Source organism: Podarcis erhardii (assembly GCF_964252035.2).
Source record: "Podarcis erhardii genome assembly, chromosome: 13".
NCBI classification, from domain to species: Eukaryota; Metazoa; Chordata; class Lepidosauria; order Squamata; family Lacertidae; genus Podarcis; species Podarcis erhardii.
In genome coordinates, this window is record NC_138502.1 from 55,389,454 (window position 1) to 55,410,834 (window position 21,381).

The window sequence follows — 21,381 nt, forward strand, 5'->3', positions numbered from 1 at the left end:
TTGGTCAAACTCATGCTGGTAGCTTCGAGAACACTTGTCCAACCATCTTGTCCTCCGTCATCCCCTTCTCCTTGTACACTCCATCTTTCCCAACATCAGGGTCTTTTCCAGGGAGTCTTCTCTTCTCATGAGGTGGCCAAACTATTGGAGCCTCAGCTTCAGGATCTGTCCTTCCAGTGAGTACGCAGGGCTGATTTCCTGAATGGATAGGTTTGATTTTCTTGCAGTCTGTGAGACTCTCAAGAGTCTCCTCCAGCACCATAATTCAAAAGCATCCATTCTTCGGCAATCAGCCTTCTTTATGGTTCAGCTCTCACTTCCATACATCACTACTGGGAAAACAATAGCTTTAACTATACAGACCTTTGTTGGCAATGTGATTTCATTGCAGTCTGTAGTCTCCAGCTACTTTATTCGACTGTACACACAAACACACATGTCTGCTCTCCCTGAGTAGTCCAGTATCAGAGTCTGCGACTCAACACTGCTTCAATCCAGAAGCGGAAGAACTCACTGAAACTCCACCCCTGTTACACTCAGGACTGTCTGAGAACTGGCTCAGACTTCCTTTCTCACGCTGAGTAACATCACATGATGTAAACAATGTAGCTGCTTCTCCGCAGTTTGTGGGAACTGAAATCCCAACACCATGACACTCCCCAGAAGTCCCACCCTACTCTGCCAATCCTAATGGGTGCCAGTCACCACTGTTATAAGGACAAACATAAAAAGAAAATTGATAAGAAATTGCTGCCTAAACGAGGAGGAGACAGTTATCAATGCCTCAGACTGGTGCTTCCTGAGGTCTAGTTTATATCTTTTTAAAACATGCACCGACCGGTTGCCCCTGATGCTCTTCTGCACAACTGAAAATGAACAGGAGGGCTCTTGCATAGGTTGATTTCAGTGGTGACTATGCAGCAGAACTTCCTGGGGGATTATTGTGCACCCATTGGGTCAGATCGCTGGATTATTCTTCACTCCTCTCTGCTGTATTTTGATGCCATTCTTGTTTAAAGTACACTGAACAGGATATACCAAGAGCTCTGGCCAAAAGTTTCAATACAAGGAGTAATTCCTACTCGAGAGTTGAAAAGAAAAACGTGTATATTCTGCTAAGAATAACAGTGTTAAACTAATAGTAAATTTAAACACAACGTATAAGTGCGATAGTTTTAAAATAATAGTAAATTTAAACACAACGTTTAAGTGCAGAAATAATGTAGTTTCAAATATGCAGTGATATAGTATAAAGGTACATAAAATACCAGTACACAACAATTGTTTTATACAAGTCTCAATGGCAGTCAAAAAGAGTCCATATTATATAAAGTCAGAATAAAGAATCAAATAGGGCCAAAAAGAAGTATCCGGAGTATGAATCAGATGTACGACTCAGTAGTGGTGACCAGGACAGGGCCCTGTTTCGGAGTAAATGCCTTCTTCAGCTGGTAATATCAAATAATATGTCAAAATAGATCAAGGTTCTCCAATATCATAAATCATAAATATATTGAAGTATATACATTCTAAAGTGTATTAACACTTTCAACTCTCGAGTAGGAATTATTCCTTGTATTGAAACTTTTGGCCAGAGCTCTTGGTATATCCTGTTCAGTGAATTTTGATGCCAGCCAAAACCAGCCTGCTCTCCTTGCCTCCTTGGGGGCGGGAGGAGTCCCTTGTTAAATAAAATAGGGAGTGGGAAAATTTGAAGTCAGTGCATTTATCTAAAACCCTATTTTTATCTGCAATTAAGCTTCTGTTTATTATGTCCCAGTGCATTCTGCTTCCTCCGAGGCCCCCAGCTCTGGGATGAGAATGCAGTTCTATCTTGAGTCAATGAACCACCTTTAACTTGTTGCTCTTCTCCACTTCCTGTTTGCCACAGGATGAGCCGGATGGCACGGGGCTTCTGGTTTTGAAGCGTTGTTTTCTTTTGCCTGTCCTCGTTTAAAAAAAGCCTTATTTGAACTCCTTGAGCCATATTGGGTTTCTAAGCAGTTTAAAATTAGGCAGCAGGAATTATATTTGCCATGTTGAAAACATCAAGCGATACATATGGTATTACTTTATCAAGGGCTCCTAAGAGGGGAATGCTGATAAGCCAGTGAGATGGATTAGTCCAGGGGTCAGCAAGGCTTACCTTGCCTGAGCTGGTTCACTGCCGTGGAGCCCTCTCTGTGGGCTGGGCCGCGGGTACGCGTGAGTGTGCATGCCTGCTATTACCAGCGTCTGCGTAGACGTGATTTCCGGCACTGCGGAAGCGAGCCCCCGCGCCATGCTGCACCAGTTTAGCGCAGCACATGGGGGCTCGCCGAGCAGGCGGCTCAGTTCAGGGACGGCTCATAGGCTGGTAAAACAACCCCTGTGGGCTGCTTGTGGCCCATGCGTCTTTGGTTGCCGACCCCTGGGTTAGTCTCTGTTTCTTGTTAGCTGGTTTGCTTATCTGTGGTCTCAAAGCTTTGGAAAGGATGGCCCAGAGCAAATGGCTTGGCACAGAATAATTTTCTTTTCTTTTAAATAATATTTATTCCAGTTTTAAAAATTACAAAAAAACCCACTAGATTAAGCAAGAAAAAAACAAGACCATGTATACAGACAAGCAAAAAACCCCCCAGAAAAATACAAACAATTAAGGAAAATAAAGAAAAAGGAAAAGGAAAAAAAAACAACAAATCAAACCTTCCCATAACTTATTTTCCATTTGCTTATTTCCTTGACCTCCTTACACCTCCCTTTTTTGTATTCTAGTTCAATTAGATATTTCAGCAAATCCTTTCCATCTTTGTTTTTATCCCAGTAATTTATCTTAACATACTGTAATTTTACACTCTCTTCTTTCACCAATTAACTATCCATTTTTACTTAATCCTTTATATCATTTCTGCTAAAACCACATAACTTCATTCCAACATCCTTCTAACATTTCTTAATTTTACAATGTTTCTGTAAATAAACTTTAAATTTCTTCCAATCTTCTTCCACCAACTCTTCTCCTTGGTCTCGGATTCTGCCAGTCATTTCCGCCAGTTCCATGTAGTCCATCACCTTCATCTGCCATTCTTCCCGGGTGGGTGGCACAGAATAATCTCCCTTTGCGATGTGTTGCCATTTCTCCCTCTCCTCCAGTTTCTGGAGATCAGTTAGAGGGTATGTGTGTGTTTCAGAGGGGTCCCATTCACCACAGCTTCAGCCCCTCTTGCAGTAGGTCAGTAATTGTGGTAATCAGGGGCTGCCCCAGTTCACTGGCCAAATAAATACCCAATTAGTTCAGCATTGTTTGCCTTGAGCTGCTGCGTGCTGCTCCAGCAGGATCTTCTGCATCCCCAAGTAGAGCCTGCTTTACTTTTCTCCCTTCCCTCCCTGCCTGATCTTCCAGCAGGATTTTTTATCATTAAAGCAAACGGGCCCAAGACAATGTGCAAGTTCGCAAGAATTACAGATGAAACTCTGCTGTTAAATAAAGGAAGCATATGTGAAAATAAAACTGTGTTTAATAGTAAAATGGCTGGGTTTCCCCAGCCACTCTGGGTGGCTTACAATAGAATGTTAAAAATATGATAAAACATCAAACATTAAAAACTTCTCAAAACAGGTCTGCCTTCAAATATCTTCTAAAAGCCAGATAGTTGTTTATTTCCTTGACATCTGATGGGAGGATGTTCCACAGGGCGGGTGCCACTACCGAAAAGGCCCTTTGCCTGTTTCCCTGTAGCCTCACTTCTCGCAGTGAAGGAACCACCAGAAGACCCTCGGAGCTGGACCTCAGTGTCCAGGCAGAACGATGGGGGTGGAGACGTTCCTTCAGGTATACTGGGTCAAGGCCATTTAAGGCTTTAAAGGTCAGCACCAGCACTTTGAATTGTGCTCGGAATTGATCCCATGCAACTTGACTACACAAGGACTCTAGCACTCTCCTGCCCCAGCCCTGTTCCCATGGTAAAGTCTACCTCTTTCCGAATCTGAGCGACTTTATCTGCAAAAAACTTTGCAAAATCATTGCAGGAGATTTTGGGGTCCTTTCCAGGCCCTGATGGCAAAGGAGATTCCATTACATTGTGAACCACCTGAAAGAGTCTCCTGCCGCTGTTTTCTGCAAATGCAGTAGGGACAGTGAAGAAAGTCCTCTTCGCCATCACTGTCACCACTTGGTAGGCTCAACATTGAGCTCTAACTCATGTCCGGTCTGATTCAGAATGAGTTTTCCTCCACCGGCGCTCTAGCCGTCTCAGTGATTCTTTCATCGTTCTCAGCTTTGGGGAAAACTATGGGACTGGCTGGGCTCTATGCAACTGGAGAAGGTGCTTCGGAGCCAGACAGTTGATAGCCCTGGTTAACTCCGCATTCCAGTGGGCCACCAGGGAATCAGCTGAAAGGCCATCAACTTGGGATAAAACATCCCCTACCACTCTCTGGAAACCATTTGGATCCAATGGTCCAAGTGGTGGGGGCGGATTATCCAAATTGATCCCACCTCCCTCAGAGGGGAAGGGTCGCGGAGAAGTCCAGTTGCACCTGTTAAGGGCTTTATATACTAATAGTAACACCTTGAACATGGCCTGATGGCAAATTGGTAACCAGTGAAAATCTCTGGTCTGAGGGGCTTACGCCTGTCAGCAACCGTGCTGCAACATTCTGCACTAATGGCAGCTTCTGGATCCAGCATCTGTAAAGTCCCACATTTTGTTGCATTGCAGTACAGTGGTACCTCGGGTTAAGAACTTAATTCGTGCTGGAAGTCCGTTCCTAACCTGAAACTGTTCTTAACCTGAGGTACCACTTTAGCTAATGGGGCCTACCACTGCTGCCGTGCTGCTGGTGCGCGATTTCTGTTCTCATCCTGAAGCAAAGTTCTTAACCCAAGATACTATTTCTGGATTAGTGGAGTCTGTAACCTGAAGCGTCTGTAACCCGAGGTACCACTGTAATCCAGTCTTGAAGTACCCATTGTTGAAATAATAAAATATCTGGGCTCCTGCAAGTGCCTGTGAGCAGTAGAGAAATATATGGAAGCTATTTGGAACAGATACATGAAGGGGAAAAACAGAGGCTTTGTGGACCTGGCACAGTTCATGTCAGGTGCCAAGGGCAGCTAACATGGTGCCCTGACAACAGTCCCAGCCAGCACTGCAGTGAAAGGCATTAAATGAGCCCAATGGTGAGAGATGGAGTCCCGTGACACCTGGAGGTTGGCTGACCGTGGCCATTTGTGGAGGAACAGTGCCTTGTGCCTTTCTCAACCAAGTTTTCGGCATAGCCATGTTCAAATATATAAAAGGATGTCACATAGAGGAGGGAGAAAGGTTGTTTTCTGCTGCTCCAGAGAAGCGGACACGGAGCAATGGTTCTAAACTACAAGAAAAAAGATTCCACCTAAACATTAGGAAGAACTTCCTGACAGTAAGAGCTGTTTGACAGTGGAATTTGCTGCCAAGGAGTGTGGTGGAGTCTCCTTCTTTGGAGGTCTTTAAGCAGAGGCTTGACAACCATATGTCAGGAGTGCTCTGATGGTGTTTCCTGCTTGGCAGGGGGTTGGACTCGATGGTCCTTGTGGTCTCTTCCAACTCTAGGATTCTATGATTCTATGATTCTAACAGCTTGGAGGAGTGGATACTACAGACTTCAATTGACTTTTGTAGCTTGAAAACATCTTAAGAGCTCTGCTTGAGATCCCTAATGTGGATCTACGTAGTCCAGCCTCCTGCTTGCCACAGTGGCCAACCAGGTGGCCTTAGGAAGCCTAGAAGGGACAACCCACCAGGCACTTGCAGGCAGTTTACATTTAATGTGGAGTTTCTGGTCCTATCACTGCTAATAGACATATACCAAGAGAGTCACGCTGGGCAGACCATGGTGGACTTTCTAGGTCAGCATCCTGCTTTCCACAGCCACCAACAAGATGCATGGAGACAGTTGTCCTCTTCCTGCTTCCTCACACACTGACCTCATTTGGATGACAATGCTGAACTATGGTTAGCACAGGCTTCAACAACCTGCTGCCTTCCAGGTGTTTTGGACCACAGCTCCAGCCAGCACTACTTGTGAATGTTGCTTTACCATTAAGGGCACTAGGTGGGTGAATGCTGGTTTAACATTAAGGAAATAAGCCTCAGGCTTGTGTGTTCCCCTCTCCACTGAAGCCATGTGTATCGTAACTCACAATTTGAAGCTGGCTTGTTTGAACAAACCATAGTTTATCCTGCAGTTTATCCTGCCTTGGACATAATGACAAACCATGGTTACTCTAAAACAGGAAATGAATCTTTCTGCTCTTCTCTTTTTGGCTGCACTGGACTGTGTTGCGGGAATTGCTCAGATTCATTCCAGTGGTGGTAAGCAGTGGTTTTTTAAGCATTATGTCCAGACAAGGCCACTCAAGGACTTTGGGGTTTACAGGTTGCCGTGTGCTGTGGGAATTCTCTGTGGGGCTTCAAGGGAAGAGCCAGGAGGAGGAAAGCTTAGGGTGTCATAGTTGGCAGTTAATTGAGTTGCTCCGTCCAAATTAGCTCTAGTTGCAAGGAGCAGTGATGACAAAATGCTGGCTGGCTTTACAGGATGGTAGGCCAAAAATGAGATGGCAAGAATAAATATTGACATCCTGGGCATCAGTGAACTAAAATGGACGGGAATGGGCAAATTCAGTTCGGATGACTATCATATCTGCTACTGTGGGCAAGAAACCCGTAAAAGAAATGGAGTGGCCCTCATAGTCAACAAAAGAGTGGCAAAAGCTGTACTGGGATGCAATCTCAAAAATGATAGAATTATCTCAATACGAATCCAAGGCAGACCTTTTAACATCACAGTAATCCAAGTTTATGCACCAACTACTGGTGCTGAAGAAACTGAAATTGACCACTTCTATGAAGACTTACAAGACCTTATAGAAATGACACCAAAGAAGGATGTTATTCTCATTATAGGGGTTTGGAATGCTAAAGTAGGGAGTCAAGAGATAAAAGGAACACTTCCGGGTTAGCGCCTCCGGCAATGGCGGAGCTCCTCCGATCGGGAGGAACCGGCTCCGTGAAAAACAGGGTCTGACCGCCATGGCGACGGCAGAGACCCCTAGAAATCACAGACGGAAGAAGTCTGTGAACCTGGGATTCGGCTGGCACCTTCAGCGCCCCCCTACTCGCAGGGAGACCCGGTATCGGGAATCCGGAGCGACGTGGGGTGAGAGGCGCGGTGCTTTGAATCGACCGCTTATTTCACGGAGCGAAGCCGCATTGCTGCTGTCGGAGAGCGCTGACTTTTTTCCTGTGGACAATTGGATTTTAAACAACAACCCGTGAGTAGAACGGGAAATTGAGCTTCTAAATAATTTAATTTGGCACCAAATGGGGAAGGTTTAAACAGGAAGTCCACCTTCCCTTTCTGTAAATAGACTGAAGCAAAGTAGTTATTAACTAAGGTTTTTGGAAAGTCTTATGTAAAGGATTAAAACTCCACTGATTGAAACCATTAATTTTGACTAAGTGAACTCGCAGGAGAAGGTGGAAAATTAAAAATTGAAGCATCACGTCTCTGAACCTGGGAACGGTTTGCAAAAAGTCCATCGACGGTAAACAGGACAAATTTGACAGCTAGCTTTAACTTGACAGCTAGCTTTAACTTGACAGCTAGCTTTAATTTGACAGCTGGTTTTAATTTGACAGCTAGCTTTAAAAGAAAGACATTGTTTCTAGTGTCTGCTTCTGCACTTAAAAAGAAGAAAAAGTAACTGGAAATTGTTACTAATTCACTTTTGGAATTGTGCTGGAAAGGATTGATACAAATGGAGACTGTTTTCCTCTAGAGGGAGTTTTGGGACATTGTTACAAGAGTGCAGCTGGGAAATTGGTCTTAAGATAAAGACTGTGAGAAACTAGCTTTGCCCTTGAACATCTTAAGAATGTCGGCAAAGGAAGAAGTAGCGTCTGTTTTGAATAGGACAATCTATCTGCTGGGAGAGCTGCATAAACAGATAGATGTCATGGCTACTAATATTGATATATTGGGAATAAAAGTGGGCATCAGCATAGAAGTCGACAAGAATCCGGCACAAGAATCTTTCTTAACTGAACAAATTGATGAATTAGAGAAGGAGAAAGTTGCTGTTGTTGAATATAAAGCAAAACATGGGGGAGCCTTAACCCTAAAGAGGCAAATGGAGGATTACAACTTGAGGCCTTATATGACTGTAATTAGGAGAAGCCAGTTTTTGCAGATGGGTGCCTGGCCTGATCTGGGAAAGGAAAAGTGGAGAGATCCCTTTATGCAGGGATCAAATGACTTTTGGAATATGAATTTGAGCCAGGAGGAGATTGGAGCTTCGGGGGCCTTTGGACTTGGAAGAATTGTGAAACAAGGTTTGGAATACTTTATGGGCCCTAGCTTTAATTATGGAAACCTGGCAGACTTGTCAAGAAGGAATATAAGCATCGTTGGGTTGGAGCTCCCCCGAGATCTGCTTTTTAGCACCAAGGAGTATCAAGAAGATCGGCAGAAGGGAAATGAAGAAGAGTTAAGAGCCTCGGATATCAGATCTCCAGGTTGATGGACGCTGGGAGGTTGATGGAACTGACGGCAGGGGCCGGGACTGGGGAGGGGAGATGGTGGAAAGAAATTGGGAATTTAAAGTGTATATATGGAGATTTTTTTTAAAAAAAAACCTAATGAGAAATGGAAAAATCGTGGAATGAAATTTTTATGACCCTAGGGGAAATGTCTTAAGAGATTAAGTTCAACATATTAGTTTCAATGAGAAATAAGATTAAATAAAGTAAAAATGGATGATTAATTGGTGAAAGAAGAGAATGTTAAATTACAGTATATTAAGATAAATTATTAGGATAAAAACAAAGATGAAGGATTTGCTGAAATATCTAACTGAACCAGAATACAAAGAGGGGAGGTGTGAGGAGGTCAAGGAAATAAGTTAAAGAAAGAAAGTCATGTAAAGGTTTGATTTGTTCTTTTTTTTCTTGATTCTATGCATCTTTTTTTTTTTTGTTTCTTATCCGTTTTCCATTTTTTATCTTTTTTCTTTGATGTGACTTGTTTTTATGTTTTGCTTTCTTTTTTGGTTTAATTGGGTGTTTTTCTGTTATTATTATTATTATTACTTCTGTAACCTTTAAAATTTTAATAAAAATCTTTTTTTTAAAAAAAAGAGATAAAAGGAACAACTGGCAAGTTTGGCCTTGGAGTTCAAAACGAAGCAGGGCAAAGGCTAATAGAGTTCTTCCAAGAGAACAAGCTGGTCATCACAAACACTCTTTTCCAACAACACAAAAGACTCTTGGGAATTTAGCGTAGCTTATTGGATCGGGTCCAGCACACTTCCTTCTGTGCTCTCTCTCCGTCCTCTGGCAGCTACGTAGCAGAGCTCTGGCAGCGTAGAAACTGTTGGAGTGCGTGTGTGTACAGAATCAAACACACTCAGACGTCAGTGTGTATATATCTCAGTCTTTAATCATGCAGATAAGCATCGTTAGAGAACACCCGGAGATAGAGCGCTTATCTTGTGCTCCTTCTCCGTCAGAAGCCGGAACAGAACAGACACAGAGCAAAACCACTCCCCTCTGTGAAACTTGGCCACGCCTCAGGAATGTGAGACGTCACTCAGAACTTCTTAACCCTGTAAGTTCTGAATCTATCCACAGAGACGACTCTACACATGGACATCACCAGATGGGCAGCATCGAAATCAGATTGATTATATTCTCTGCAGCCAAAAATGGAGAAGCTCTATACAGTCAGCAAAAACAAGACCTGGAGCTGACTGTGGCTCAGAGCATCAGCTTCTTATAGCAAAATTCAAGCTTAAACTGAAGAAAGTAGGAAAAACCACTGGGCTGGTAAGATACAATCTAAATCAAATCCCAGTGGAAGTGAGGAACAGGTTTAAGGATTTAGATTTAGATATGGTGGGCAGAGTGCCTGAAGAACTATGGATGGAGGCTCGCAACATTATACAGGAGGCAGCAACGAAAACCATCCCAATGAAAAAGAAATGCAAGAAAGCAAAGTGGCTGTCCACGAGGCCTTACAAATAGCGAGGGAGAGAAGGCAAGCAAAATGCGAGGGAGATAGTGAAAGATACAGGAAATTGAATGCAGATTTCCAAAGAATAAGCAAGGAGAGACAAGAAGGCCTTCTTAAACGAGCAATGCAAAGAAATAGAGGAAAACAACAGAATGGGAAGAACCAGAGATCTGTTCAAGAAAATTGGAGATAGGGACATTTTGTACAAAGATTACCATAATAAAGGACAAAAGTGGCAAGGACCTAACAGAAGCAGAAGACATCAAGAAGAGGTGGCAAGAATACACAGAGGAATTATACCAGAAAGAAATGGATGTCTCGTACACCCCAGGTAGTGGGGTTGCTGACCTTGAGCCAGACATCCTGGAGAGTGAAGTCAAATGGGCCTTAGAAAGCACTGCTAATAACAAGGCCAGTGGAAGTGATGGTATTCCAGCTGAACTGCAGTGGTACCTTGGGTTAAGTATTTATTTTGTTCTGGAGGTCCGTTCTTAACCTGAAACTGTTCTTAACCTGAAGCACCACTTTAGCAAATGGGGCCTCCCACTGCCGCCGTGCCACTGGAGCACAATTTCTGTTCTCATCCTGAAGCAAAGTTCTTAACCCGAGGTAATATTTCTGCGTTACCGGAGCCTGTAACCTGAAGCGTATGTAACCTGAAGCGTATGTAAACTGAGGTACCACTGTATTTAATTTTTTTTTAAAAAAATTTTTTAATTAATTTTAACATATAAATTATAATACATACCACAAAACTTCACCACTTATACAATCTTTTTTGGACTTCCATCAGCACCTCTGATGATCCACCGTTTTAACCACTTCTTATGCATTTCTTAAATTCATATTGCCTTTAATTATCTTAACTAACCATCCTCCCCTTTATCCATTTTTGTAATAGTTCCAATAATTCTCCTCACAAAACTTCTTGCAAACCTACAAACGTAGTCTTATCATCACAAATACTTTTCAATAGTCTGTAAATTTAATCAATATATCCTCTCCTAGTATGTACAATATTCCTACAGGCTTATTTCTTCTTTGACACTTCACAAAACTAATAGTATGTGCTTTGTGTTTTCAGGCTGTGGTTATTTTTTAAAAAGTGGTTGCATACTGATGGTGTCTTATGGATTAGGTTGTCCTGCTTTTGTGACTTACAAGGGAGATCCACCTCCACCCATTGAATGTGTGAGTCAGCCGGCTGGAGAACGCTAACCGTATTTGCGGACTTAGAAAAGGAACTCTTTCTGAGGCTGTTCAATGTCTCCTAAGGACAAGAACTCTGGGGAAAATTATGTGACTGGAGTTGAAACAGGGTTGCCTCCAGAAACAATTGTTGCAGGGGGAGTAAATGTATTCCTACAATAAATGGAGTCAGTGTAGCTCCTTGTTGGAGTTTTGTGAGGGGTTTTGTAAGTCACAGTAAGACACAGGTGCACACCCCATAGTCCACCTTGCCACATTTAGCATAACGCAGTTTATTCATTTAGTAGGATGCTGGGCCTTGGGAAGGATGAGAAATGGGATACTTAGGTCTCTGGGATGTGAGCCTGAGGCAGTTGGGCAGGCTGTGGAGCAAAAGTGTGTTTGTGTGCAGGTGGGGTCTCTTTGCTGCTACATAAAAGCAGAGTACTGGGGACTTTCCATGAGCAGGATCTCCATCAAGGTGTTGTCACTGGGCTTACAGTACTGGTAAAATATATTTTCCCAGTGGTAGAAATTCCACTTAGAACAGGCCTCATCAGGCTCAGGGTCTGGCCACAGAGGCTTTCCTTACAAAAATGTGGTGGTAAAGAATATATTGAGAAGTCCCTCCTCTCCTGTGTGTGAGAGTTTAAAATGGAACTGATTTTAAAAGCTAATTTTAAGGTATGTGTTATTTTTCATCTATATGATGGAGACCTGTTCTACCAGTATGCTTTTGGGTAACTGGTTAGCCAAACAGTTTGACAAAAGGCAAAAGTTCTTGGGTAAACCCTTTTGCAGTGTTTCCCAAGGGGATTAAGCCAGTGGCTTTCTAATTCTCTCAGATGCACATATGTTTGCTTTAGATCTACATTCCTTGCCACTGGGCTTTATCTGGGCCTGTTGGGAATTTTCTTCCGTAGAAATAAATTTACCGCATTGCTGCCTTTATTGTAGAGTATCCAAACATCACTCTATGCAAAAATTTCCTTGTGCACATGGTCTTGTGTGGGAATGTTTTGTGCTTCAGGTTTGGCAGCTTCCTTGCCTAAGTACGTATCCACCCAAAATAAGTTTTCTGTGCCCAATACCGGGCCAACAATGATTGGTGGGCCAGCACTGGCATCTGCAGGGGGAAAACAGTGCAGATGAAATTTTATTTATTTATTTTGTTAAATTTATGCACAGCTTGATTGTAAAAAAAACCTTAAAGCATTTCACAAAATGAAGAAAATCAATAAAAGTATTAGTAAAAACAACTATTTAAACTATTCAATTGGCAGTATACTAAAGACAGGGATGCGGGTGGCACTGTGGGTTAAACCACAGAGCCTAGGACTTGCCGATCTGAAGGTAGATAAATCACTTTCCAGCGGGAAGGTAAACGGCGTTTCCGTGTGCTGCTCTGGTTCGCCAGAAGCAGCTTAGTCCTGCTGGCCACATGACCCGGAAGCTGTACGCCGGCTCCCTCGGCCAATAAAGCGAGAAGAGCGCCGCAACCCCAGAGTCGGTCATGACTGGACCTAATGGTCAGGGGTCCCTTTACTTTATACTAAAGACAGATTAAACCACACATCACATTCCACATAACTGGGTAGACTTGTTTAAACAAAAATATTTTTAACAGGTGCTGAAAAGAGTACAGTTCTGCATCAAGTGCAAGCTTCTAGATCAAGAGCTCATTGCAGTAATCCAGCCTTGAAGTAACCAACACATTAACTACTGCAACAAGGCTTTCCGCTTCCAGGAATGGCCATAGCTGCCAAAGCAGCTGCAGTTGGTCAAAGGCACTTAGAGTCACTGTGGCTGCATGAGCCTCCAGGGACAGAGCACCTCCAAGCTGCAAACCTGCTTCTTCAAGGGAAGGGCAACCCCATCCCAGGGAGGCACCTGGCCAATTTCCTGGACATGGGAGCTACTGACCCACAGTCCCTCATAGAATCCTAGAATCCTAGAGTTGGAAGAGACCACAAGGGCCATCGAGTCCAACCCCCTGCCAAGCAGGAAACACCATCAGAGCACTCCTGACATATGGTTGTCAAGCCTCTGCTTAAAGACCTCCAAAGAAGGAGACTCCACCACACTCCTTGGCAGCAAATTCCACTGTCAAACAGCTCTTACTGTCAGGAAGTTCTTCCTAATGTTTAGGTGGAATCTTCTTTCTTGTAGTTTGGAACCATTGCTCCGTGTCCGCTTCTCTGGAGCAGCAGAAAACAACCTTTCTCCCTCCTCTATGTGACATCCTTTTATATATTTGAACATGGCTATCATATCACCCCTTAACCTCCTCTTCTCCAGGCTAAACATGCCCAGCTCCCTTAGGCGTTCCTCATAAGGCATCGTTTCCAGGCCTTTGACCATTTTGGTTGCCCTCCTCTGGACACGTTCCAGTTTGTCAGTGTCCTTCTTGAACTGTGGTGCCCAGAACTGGACACAGTACTCCAGGTGAGGTCTGACCAGAGCAGAATACAGTGGCACTATTACTTCCCTTGATCTAGATGCTATACTCCTATTGATGCAGCCCAGAATTGCATTGGCTTTTTTAGCTGCCGCATCACACTGTTGGCTCATGTCAAGTTTGTGGTCAACCAAGACTCCTAGATCCTTTTCACATGTACTGCTCTCAAGCCAGGTGTCACCCATCTTGTATTTGTGCCTCTCATTTTTTTTGCCCAAGTGCAATACTTTACATTTCTCCCTGTTAAAATTCATCTTGTTTGTTTTGGCCCAGTTCTCTAATCTGTCAAGGTCGTTTTGAAGTGTGATCCTGTCCTCTGGGGTGTTAGCCCCCCCTCCCAGTTTGGTGTCATCTGCAAATTTGATCAGGATGCCCTTGAGTCCATCATCCAAGTTGTTGATAAAGATGTTGAATAAGACCGGGCCCAAGACAGAACCCTATGGCACCCCACTAGTCACTCTTCTCCAGGATGAAGAGGAACCATTGATGAGCACCCTTTGGGTTCGGTCAGTCAGCCAGTTACAAATCCACTGAGTGGTAGCATAGTCAAGTCCGCATTTTACCAGCTTCTTTACAAGAATATCATGGGGCACCTTGTCAAATGCCTTGCTGAAATCAAGGTAGGCAACATCCACTGTGTTCCCTTCATCTACCAGGCTTGTAATTCTGTCAAAAAGCGAGATCAGGTTAGTCTGACATGACTTATTTTTCAGAAATCCATGCTGACTATTGGTGATCACAGTATTCCTTTCTAGGTGCTCACAGACTGTTTGCTTAATGATCTGCTCCAGAATCTTCCCTGGTATTGATGTCAGACTGACTGGGCGGTAATTACTTGGGTCCTCTCTTTTCCCCTTTTTGAAAATAGGGACAACATTTGCCCTCCTCCAGTCTGCCGGGACTTCGCCTGTTCTCCAGGAATTCTCAAAGATGACTGCCAGTGGCTCTGAGATCACATCTGCCAGTTCTTTTAATACTCTTGGATGCAGTTCATCTGGCCCTGGAGACATGAATACATCTAAACTAGCCAAGTATTCTTGTACTATCTCCTTAGTTATTCTGGGCTGTGTTTCCTCTGCTGAATCATTTGCTCCAAATTCTTCAGGTTGGGCATTGTTTTCTTTATCGGAGAAAACTGAGGCAAAGAAGGCATTAAGAAGTTCAGCCCTTTCTGTGTCCCCTGTTTGCATTTCACCATCTTCTCCTCTGAGTGACCCCACTGTTTCTTTGTTCTTCCTTTTGCTACGAACATACCCATAAAAGCCTTTTTTGTTGCTTTTAACCTCTCTAGCAAGCCTGAGTTCATTCTGTGCTTTAGCTTTTCTGACTTTGTGTCTACACGTGCTGGCTATTTGTTTGAATTCCTCTTTGGTGGTTTCCCCCCTTTTCCATTTTTTGTACACATACTTTTTTAATCTTAACTCAGTTAAAAGTTCTTTAGATAGCCACCCTGGCTTCTTTAGGCACCTTCCATGTTTCCGTCTCATTGGTATTGCCTGAAGTTGTGCTTTTACTATCTCCCTCTTAACAAACTCCCAGCCATCATGAACTCCCTTTCCTTTTAGTATTACTGTCCATGGGATCTCACCCAGCACTTCCCTAAGTTTTATGAAGTCGGCTTTCCTAAAGTCAAGAAATTGAGTCCTAGTATGCTTGGCTGCTCCTTTCCGCTGTATAGTAAACTTCAGAAGAGCATGATCACTTGCGCCTAATGATCCTTCCACTTCTACCCCACTAACCAGGTCATCAACATTGGTTAGGACCAGATATAAAATGGCTGTTCCTCTTGTTGCTTCTCCCACTTTCTGGACAACAAAGTTGTCTGCAAGGCCAGTGAGGAATCTGTTTGACCTTATGCTCTTGGCTGAGTTTGACATCCAGCAAATATCCGGGTAATTGAAGTCCCCCATTACTACTATCTCCCTTCCTTTTGCATGCTTGGCCATCTGTTCCAGGAAGGCATCATCTATGTCCTCCGTTTGGCTTGGGGATCTATAGTAAACTCCCACAATGAGGTCACTGTTATTCTTCTCTCCCTTAATTTTGACCCAAATGCTCTCACTTTGGCTTTGAGGTTCTAAATCTTGGATCTCTTCACAGGTATACACATCCCTGACATATAACGCCACTCCTCCTCCTTTCTTGGTCTCTTTCTCTGAAATAGATTGTATCCCTCCATTATTACATTCCAGTCGTGGGATTTATCCCACCAGGTTTCAGTGATGCCTATTATGTCATATTTAGTTTGCTGTACCAAGAGCTCAAGCTCATCTTGTTTATTTCCCATGCTTTGCGCATTAGTATACAGACATTGAAGTCCATTAATCATTCCCCCGTGTCTCTTATTTAAGGATTTTTTCCTCCCACCACTAGGTCTGCGTGCTGTTTGCTCCATTTGGTCTATGACATTTGGATGATCATCTTCATCAATTGATAGACTCCTACCTTCAGGAGCACTGTCTCCCTCCCCCACATTAGTCAGTTTAAAGCCCTCCTGATGAGGTTTCTGAGATTTTTGGCAAAAACATTCCTCCCAACCGTTGTGAGGTGCAGCCCATCGCTTGCCAGAAGTCCATCTTCAAGAAACTGCAGTCCGTGATCTAAGAATCCAAACCGTTCCTGTTTACACCATTTGCAAAGCCAGCTGTTCACTTCCACTATTTTTCCCTCTCTCCCTGGGCCACGTCGTTGAACTGGGAGGACAGATGAGATGACAATTTGTGCATTTAATTGCTTCTGTTTCCTGCCCAGAGCCTCATAGTCTCTTTTGATCTTCTGGAGGCTATTGCTTGCAGTGTCATTGTTTCCCACATGAACCAAGAGGAAGGGGTATTTGTCAGTGGGTTTTATGATTCTTTGCAGTTGTTCAGTTACATCTTGGATCTTAGCCCCGGGGAGACAGCACACTTCCCGAGACATCTTGTCAGGCCCACAGATCACTGCTTCTGTTCCCCTCAGTAGGGAATCCCCTATCACCACTACACGCCTCCTCTTAGGTTTGGTCAGGGTTCTTCCGTGAGCTGTCCGTTCCAAGGTCGCCTGCACATTCCCTGAGGACTGACTTTGCTGCTCGTCTTCATATACCTGATCGACTGTAACGAGGGAGAGATCCTCAAATGGAGTCTGCTCTTCATCTTCCATGCTAGGGGAGAGGACCTCAAAGCGATTGTGTATTTCTAAACAATCAGAGCAAACCCTGGGCCTCCTACTTCTTTGAGTCACGTTTCTCCATATATCTGGCTCCTGTGTTGGTGAACTAGCCTCCTTCTCAGGGGAGTCCCCTGTCTCCTCCTTGGTGGAGACGGTGTGCTCTGTTGCTTCCAAGAAGAGCTCCAGCTCTCTAATTCTTTGGAGCGTAGCTACACGTTCCTCCAGTTGCTGGACTTTGTCTTTTAAGAGGGCAATCAACATGCAATTGCTGCAGGTAAAGCTGCCTGCAACCTTTGGCAAGATGGCAAACATTGCGCAGTAACCGCAGGCGACTGCAGCTGTTCCCTCACTCTCCATCTTGAGAACGTGTCGTTGGGGGTGGCTACAGCGGTCCTCCATCATAAGAAGCGTGCAGACAGGACAAATAACTCCCCCCCCAAAAAAAACCTAGGTCTCCCCCAACAAACGTTTGAGACTAGCTCCCCTAAATCTAAAAGATGGATCAAACTGCGCACGCTGCTAGGCGCACGCCGCTGCCCTGCAAGCTCTGATAAGCTCCTCCCACAGCTAATCACCTACCTCAACAGAAACTCTGCCCCCTCTGACCTTTGCACAGGGAGAGCAGCTAATCAGCCACAAGAAACACACACAGGAGAAAACCCTTTTTGCTCCTTCTTCAGCTGCTGCCCTGCAACCTCTGTCTTGCCAGGATCCAAGCTCAGTCCAACCTCAGGATCCAACATCATCCTTCTCAGCGTTGCATCCAAGCAGTGGCGCAGGGGCATTGCATCCTCTCCCGATTCAGATGTCATGGAGAAATAGAGCTGAGCGTCACTGGCATACTGAGGAGGTTTGCATGGGGATAAAGTAGAGGAATTGCCAGACTTCCTAGACAGTCTTTCTAACCTAACCTGTGCTGATCTCTCCTGAATTGCTAGGCTGCTGTTCTTAGGACCCCTATCTAGCTTCCTGTCCCCCCCCCCCGCCCCATGGCAGGGTGGGCAAAATATTAGGGTTCTGTATCCAATACCCTGAGGGTTTAGTCTGGACAGCCAATAAAATCCTGACAAGGACATTGCAAGACTGGTGCAACACCTCAACCAGCAGGGAGTTTGGGGTGGCACACCAAATATGAAAACTGCGCATCATCCATACACTTCCAAGCAAAGGGGCAGTTATGTCCATCTTTGGCAATACTTCCTTCTACAAGCTTATGCTGGTTTAATCATGAGGCAGAACAACTTTCTTCTAACTTCCTTACCTCTTCTGCAGAGACTGAAATAGCAGGCACATCTCCTTTGCATGTCCATCTTAGTTAAATAGGATTAGGGCCTCTTTCCTGTGTCTTATAATGAACAAGCTTTTCTTCCCTACACTTACAAGGAGGGCTTCTTACACGCTTTAAGTCAAGGGTCAGCAACCTTTTTCAGCTGCAGGCCAATCCACCGTCCCTCAGACCATGTGGTGGGCCGAACTATATATTTGAGGGGGAATGAATGAATTCCTATGCCCCACAAATAACCCAGAGATGCATTTTAAATAAAAGAACACATTCTACTCATGTAAAATCACACTGATTCCCAGACCGTCCGCGGGCTGGATTGAGAAGGTGATTGGGCTGCATCCGGCCCCCAGGCCTTAGGTTTAAGTGCTTTAAGTGCTCAGGTCAGTGCTCTGGCTGCACCCGGGAATTCCCAGGGAGGAACTCTGGGAGGGGCCTTTAAGCTCCTGATGGTTCTTTAGTAGCTGTGCCCTTAACTGCCTCACACCTGTTGACATGTATTTTGGCCAGCTGTTGGGCAGCTGTGGGTGGTGTGGCTCAAATCAGGACCTGATAGGGCTGGCAGGCTGGCTGTTCCCCACCTCTGTGTTAGACATAAGATTTTTCTACCTTGCATTGCACAGAGCAGTCTTTGCCAACCTGGTGCCCTCCATATCTTTTGGACTAAAATGTAGCATTTCTTCCTTCAGCTCCAGCATCATATGGCTGTACTATCCATGTGGGGCTGCCTTTGGAAAGTGCTCAGAAACGTCAGCTGGTTCAAAGACCTGCAGCCAGATTGTGGACTGGGGCTGGTTATAGGGAGCAGACGACTCCCTTGCTAGAACAGCTCCACTGGCTACTGGTCTGTTTCCTGGCACAGTTCCAAGTCCTGGTTATGACCTGTAGATCCCTATATGGCTTAGGCCTAGTCCATCTGAAATACCATATTCCTCCGTATGAACCTGCCTGGGCTCTGAGATCTTTGGGAGAGGGCCTTCTTGGTGGTGGCTGCTCCCATACAATTTTGGAACTCCCTAACTAGAGAAATTAGACTGGCTCCTTCCTTGCTGTCCTGCTGGCAAATGAAGACCTTCGCGTTCCAACATGGTTTTGGGAATTGACTGCTTTTAAGGAAAGGGTTGGTGCCATTCTGTTTTTGGTTTTTGGTTTTGGTGTAATTGTCTGTATGTTTTTAATAGATCTGGGAGAGTGTGTGTGTTTTAATCCTATTAATGTCTAATTGCTAAGGATTGTTCTTTCCCCATGTTTTTAGCGGTTCTAATTCTGTCTGTAATCTGCCTTGAGTTCCTGTCAGGAAGAAAGGTGGGCACAAATAAATATATAACAACAACAACAACAACGTTATCTGGTTTGAGTGCGTGTGGTTTGAGTGGAACTTGATTGTGCCTGAGTAAAGTGGGCTTCTCATCCCAAGCAGTGGCGGAGCTTCATGCTCCGGCACCAGGGGGCGGAGAGCCTGGCGGGGGCAGGGCTGGCACGCCTCCTCCGGGGGCATGGCGCCCAGCACGGGCGGGGGGGCAGCAGCGATGGCACCCCACCGGGATCACGCTGCTGGGGGCCGTGCACTCCCCCCGCACTCCTCTTCCTCCACCAGTGATCCCAAGGCTAATATTGAGTGCTCCTTCTTTCCTACTTGCTCCCAGTTTTAATTGATCATGAAATTATTTTTATCAAGTCAAATTCTGCATGATGGACATGTGTGACAGCCCGTATATCATGCACTTTTGCAGGTAAGGAAAATGTTTACGAAGGTAGAGAATGTATTGTTCTGCTGGTGTTAAGTGTAGACCCTTTAAAAGATCGTCTGGTCAAAGTTCAGCAGCAGGTTCCTTGGTAAATGGTTCTAGCCATTTAGCACCAACTGAAAACAGTGTTATATCATGCAAACCTATATCTTTCTGCATTTCCAAATTCCTGTTCAGACCTCAGTTTATCCCAGTGCACTGAGGTAGATAAGGACTTGCATGTGGGATTCCTTTATATGGGATTCCGTTTCCTATTACATTACATTCCTATTACATTGAAAACACTCTTCTGTCTTTACTAGGGTTTCTGCTCTTCAAAGAGTTATGCCAAATGAAAATGGAGGAAGGGGTTCCTCAGCTGAAGTTCTATGAAGAGGTAAGAGATCTGTCCTCTATGCGATTCAAATCTGGTGAATCGTGTCTGGATCTTTCTTCAACATGGTAAAGGAATCTCTTCCCCCACCCCACCCCTCTTTTTTTTTTTTTAAGAGCTAGGTTCAGGGGAAATTTTTGACACTACATGGATGGTGATAAACCAGCTCTTTTGCAAACTTCCCTTTTTGAGTTCAGAACCATTCAGCCCCTCCCTCTCCATTCTTAAATGCCCAAGAAAGGATCTCCCTCTTTCCCTTGGACTTTTCAGTGTTTCTCTACAACCACAATAAATTCTAGGAAGAAAAGGCAAAGGAATTGTCAGGGAAGAGTTAGAAGTTTCCAGTTTCTCAGAGGGAGAAAGCATTCCCCCAGGGGAGGAGGGGAGCAGTGAATCTAATAGAAGGGAGCAAGAGGAACCACAGGGAGGGACCGGCTGTTCCCAGGAAAGGCAAGGGTTCAGTTCTAGCTCAGATTGGGAGGAGGGGAGATACAGGCCAGCTCTAGCCAGGAGGGAAGGAAAAAGAGGGGGAAAGCGAAGGGAAGGGCGCCTCCGCCATTTTGAGGGTGGCTGGTCATGGAGAAGCAGAGCTCAGAATGTAGCTGAAAGAAGTGACTCGGAGGAATAATAGTTAAGAACCGTTTATAAGATTGTTTTGTTAATACGCAATAAAAAGTTTTATAAAAGAACAAGAAGCATTTGTGTGGTGATCTGAAGAGGACAACGACCAGGCCTGACAGAATACCTTCTGCTCTGCGCCTCTTCACTATAAGTAAGAAGGAGAAGCCAAAATGGAGGGAGCTGTGGCGCCAGTTGGGCAAGGAGAAACCCCAGCGCTCCAGCTAACATTACAGGACTTATGGCAACAGAACTTACAGTTGAAAAGTCAAGTCGACGTACTATCAGCAGCACTGGGAGAACATAGAACCATGCCGCAAGCGACGTGTGGAGATAGAGGGAGTAAAACATTTACTATACGTCCACGTAGCTTCAAGGGAGAAAGCTCTGAATACATGGCTTTCAAGACAGAAATTTCTTACATAATTGAGATAAAGGATAAAGAATTTCAATCTGAGCAAGAGAAGGCTGCTTATGTGATTAATTTCTTGGAAGGGAAGGCTAAGGACTGTGTTATACCCCTAATATCTCG

The 21,381-nt window shown here is 44.5% G+C and overlaps 2 protein-coding genes across 5 annotated transcripts in view; both read left to right on the forward strand.

The window, feature by feature from the left end:
• The window catches only part of KIAA1671, a 337,213-nt gene that overhangs the window by 214,859 nt on the left and 100,973 nt on the right, over positions 1 to 21,381 (forward strand). The window lies entirely within an intron of this gene.
• Positions 1 to 21,381, forward strand: part of GRK3 (G protein-coupled receptor kinase 3) — a 150,050-nt gene that overhangs the window by 23,639 nt on the left and 105,030 nt on the right. For all 4 annotated transcript variants that reach the window (XM_081836525.1, XM_081836526.1, XM_081836528.1 and 1 more), the window contains exon 3: positions 20,161 to 20,234. In XM_081836525.1, the coding sequence (XP_081692651.1) occupies positions 20,161 to 20,234 (74 nt within the window). The remainder of the gene's footprint in view (positions 1 to 20,160; positions 20,235 to 21,381) is intronic.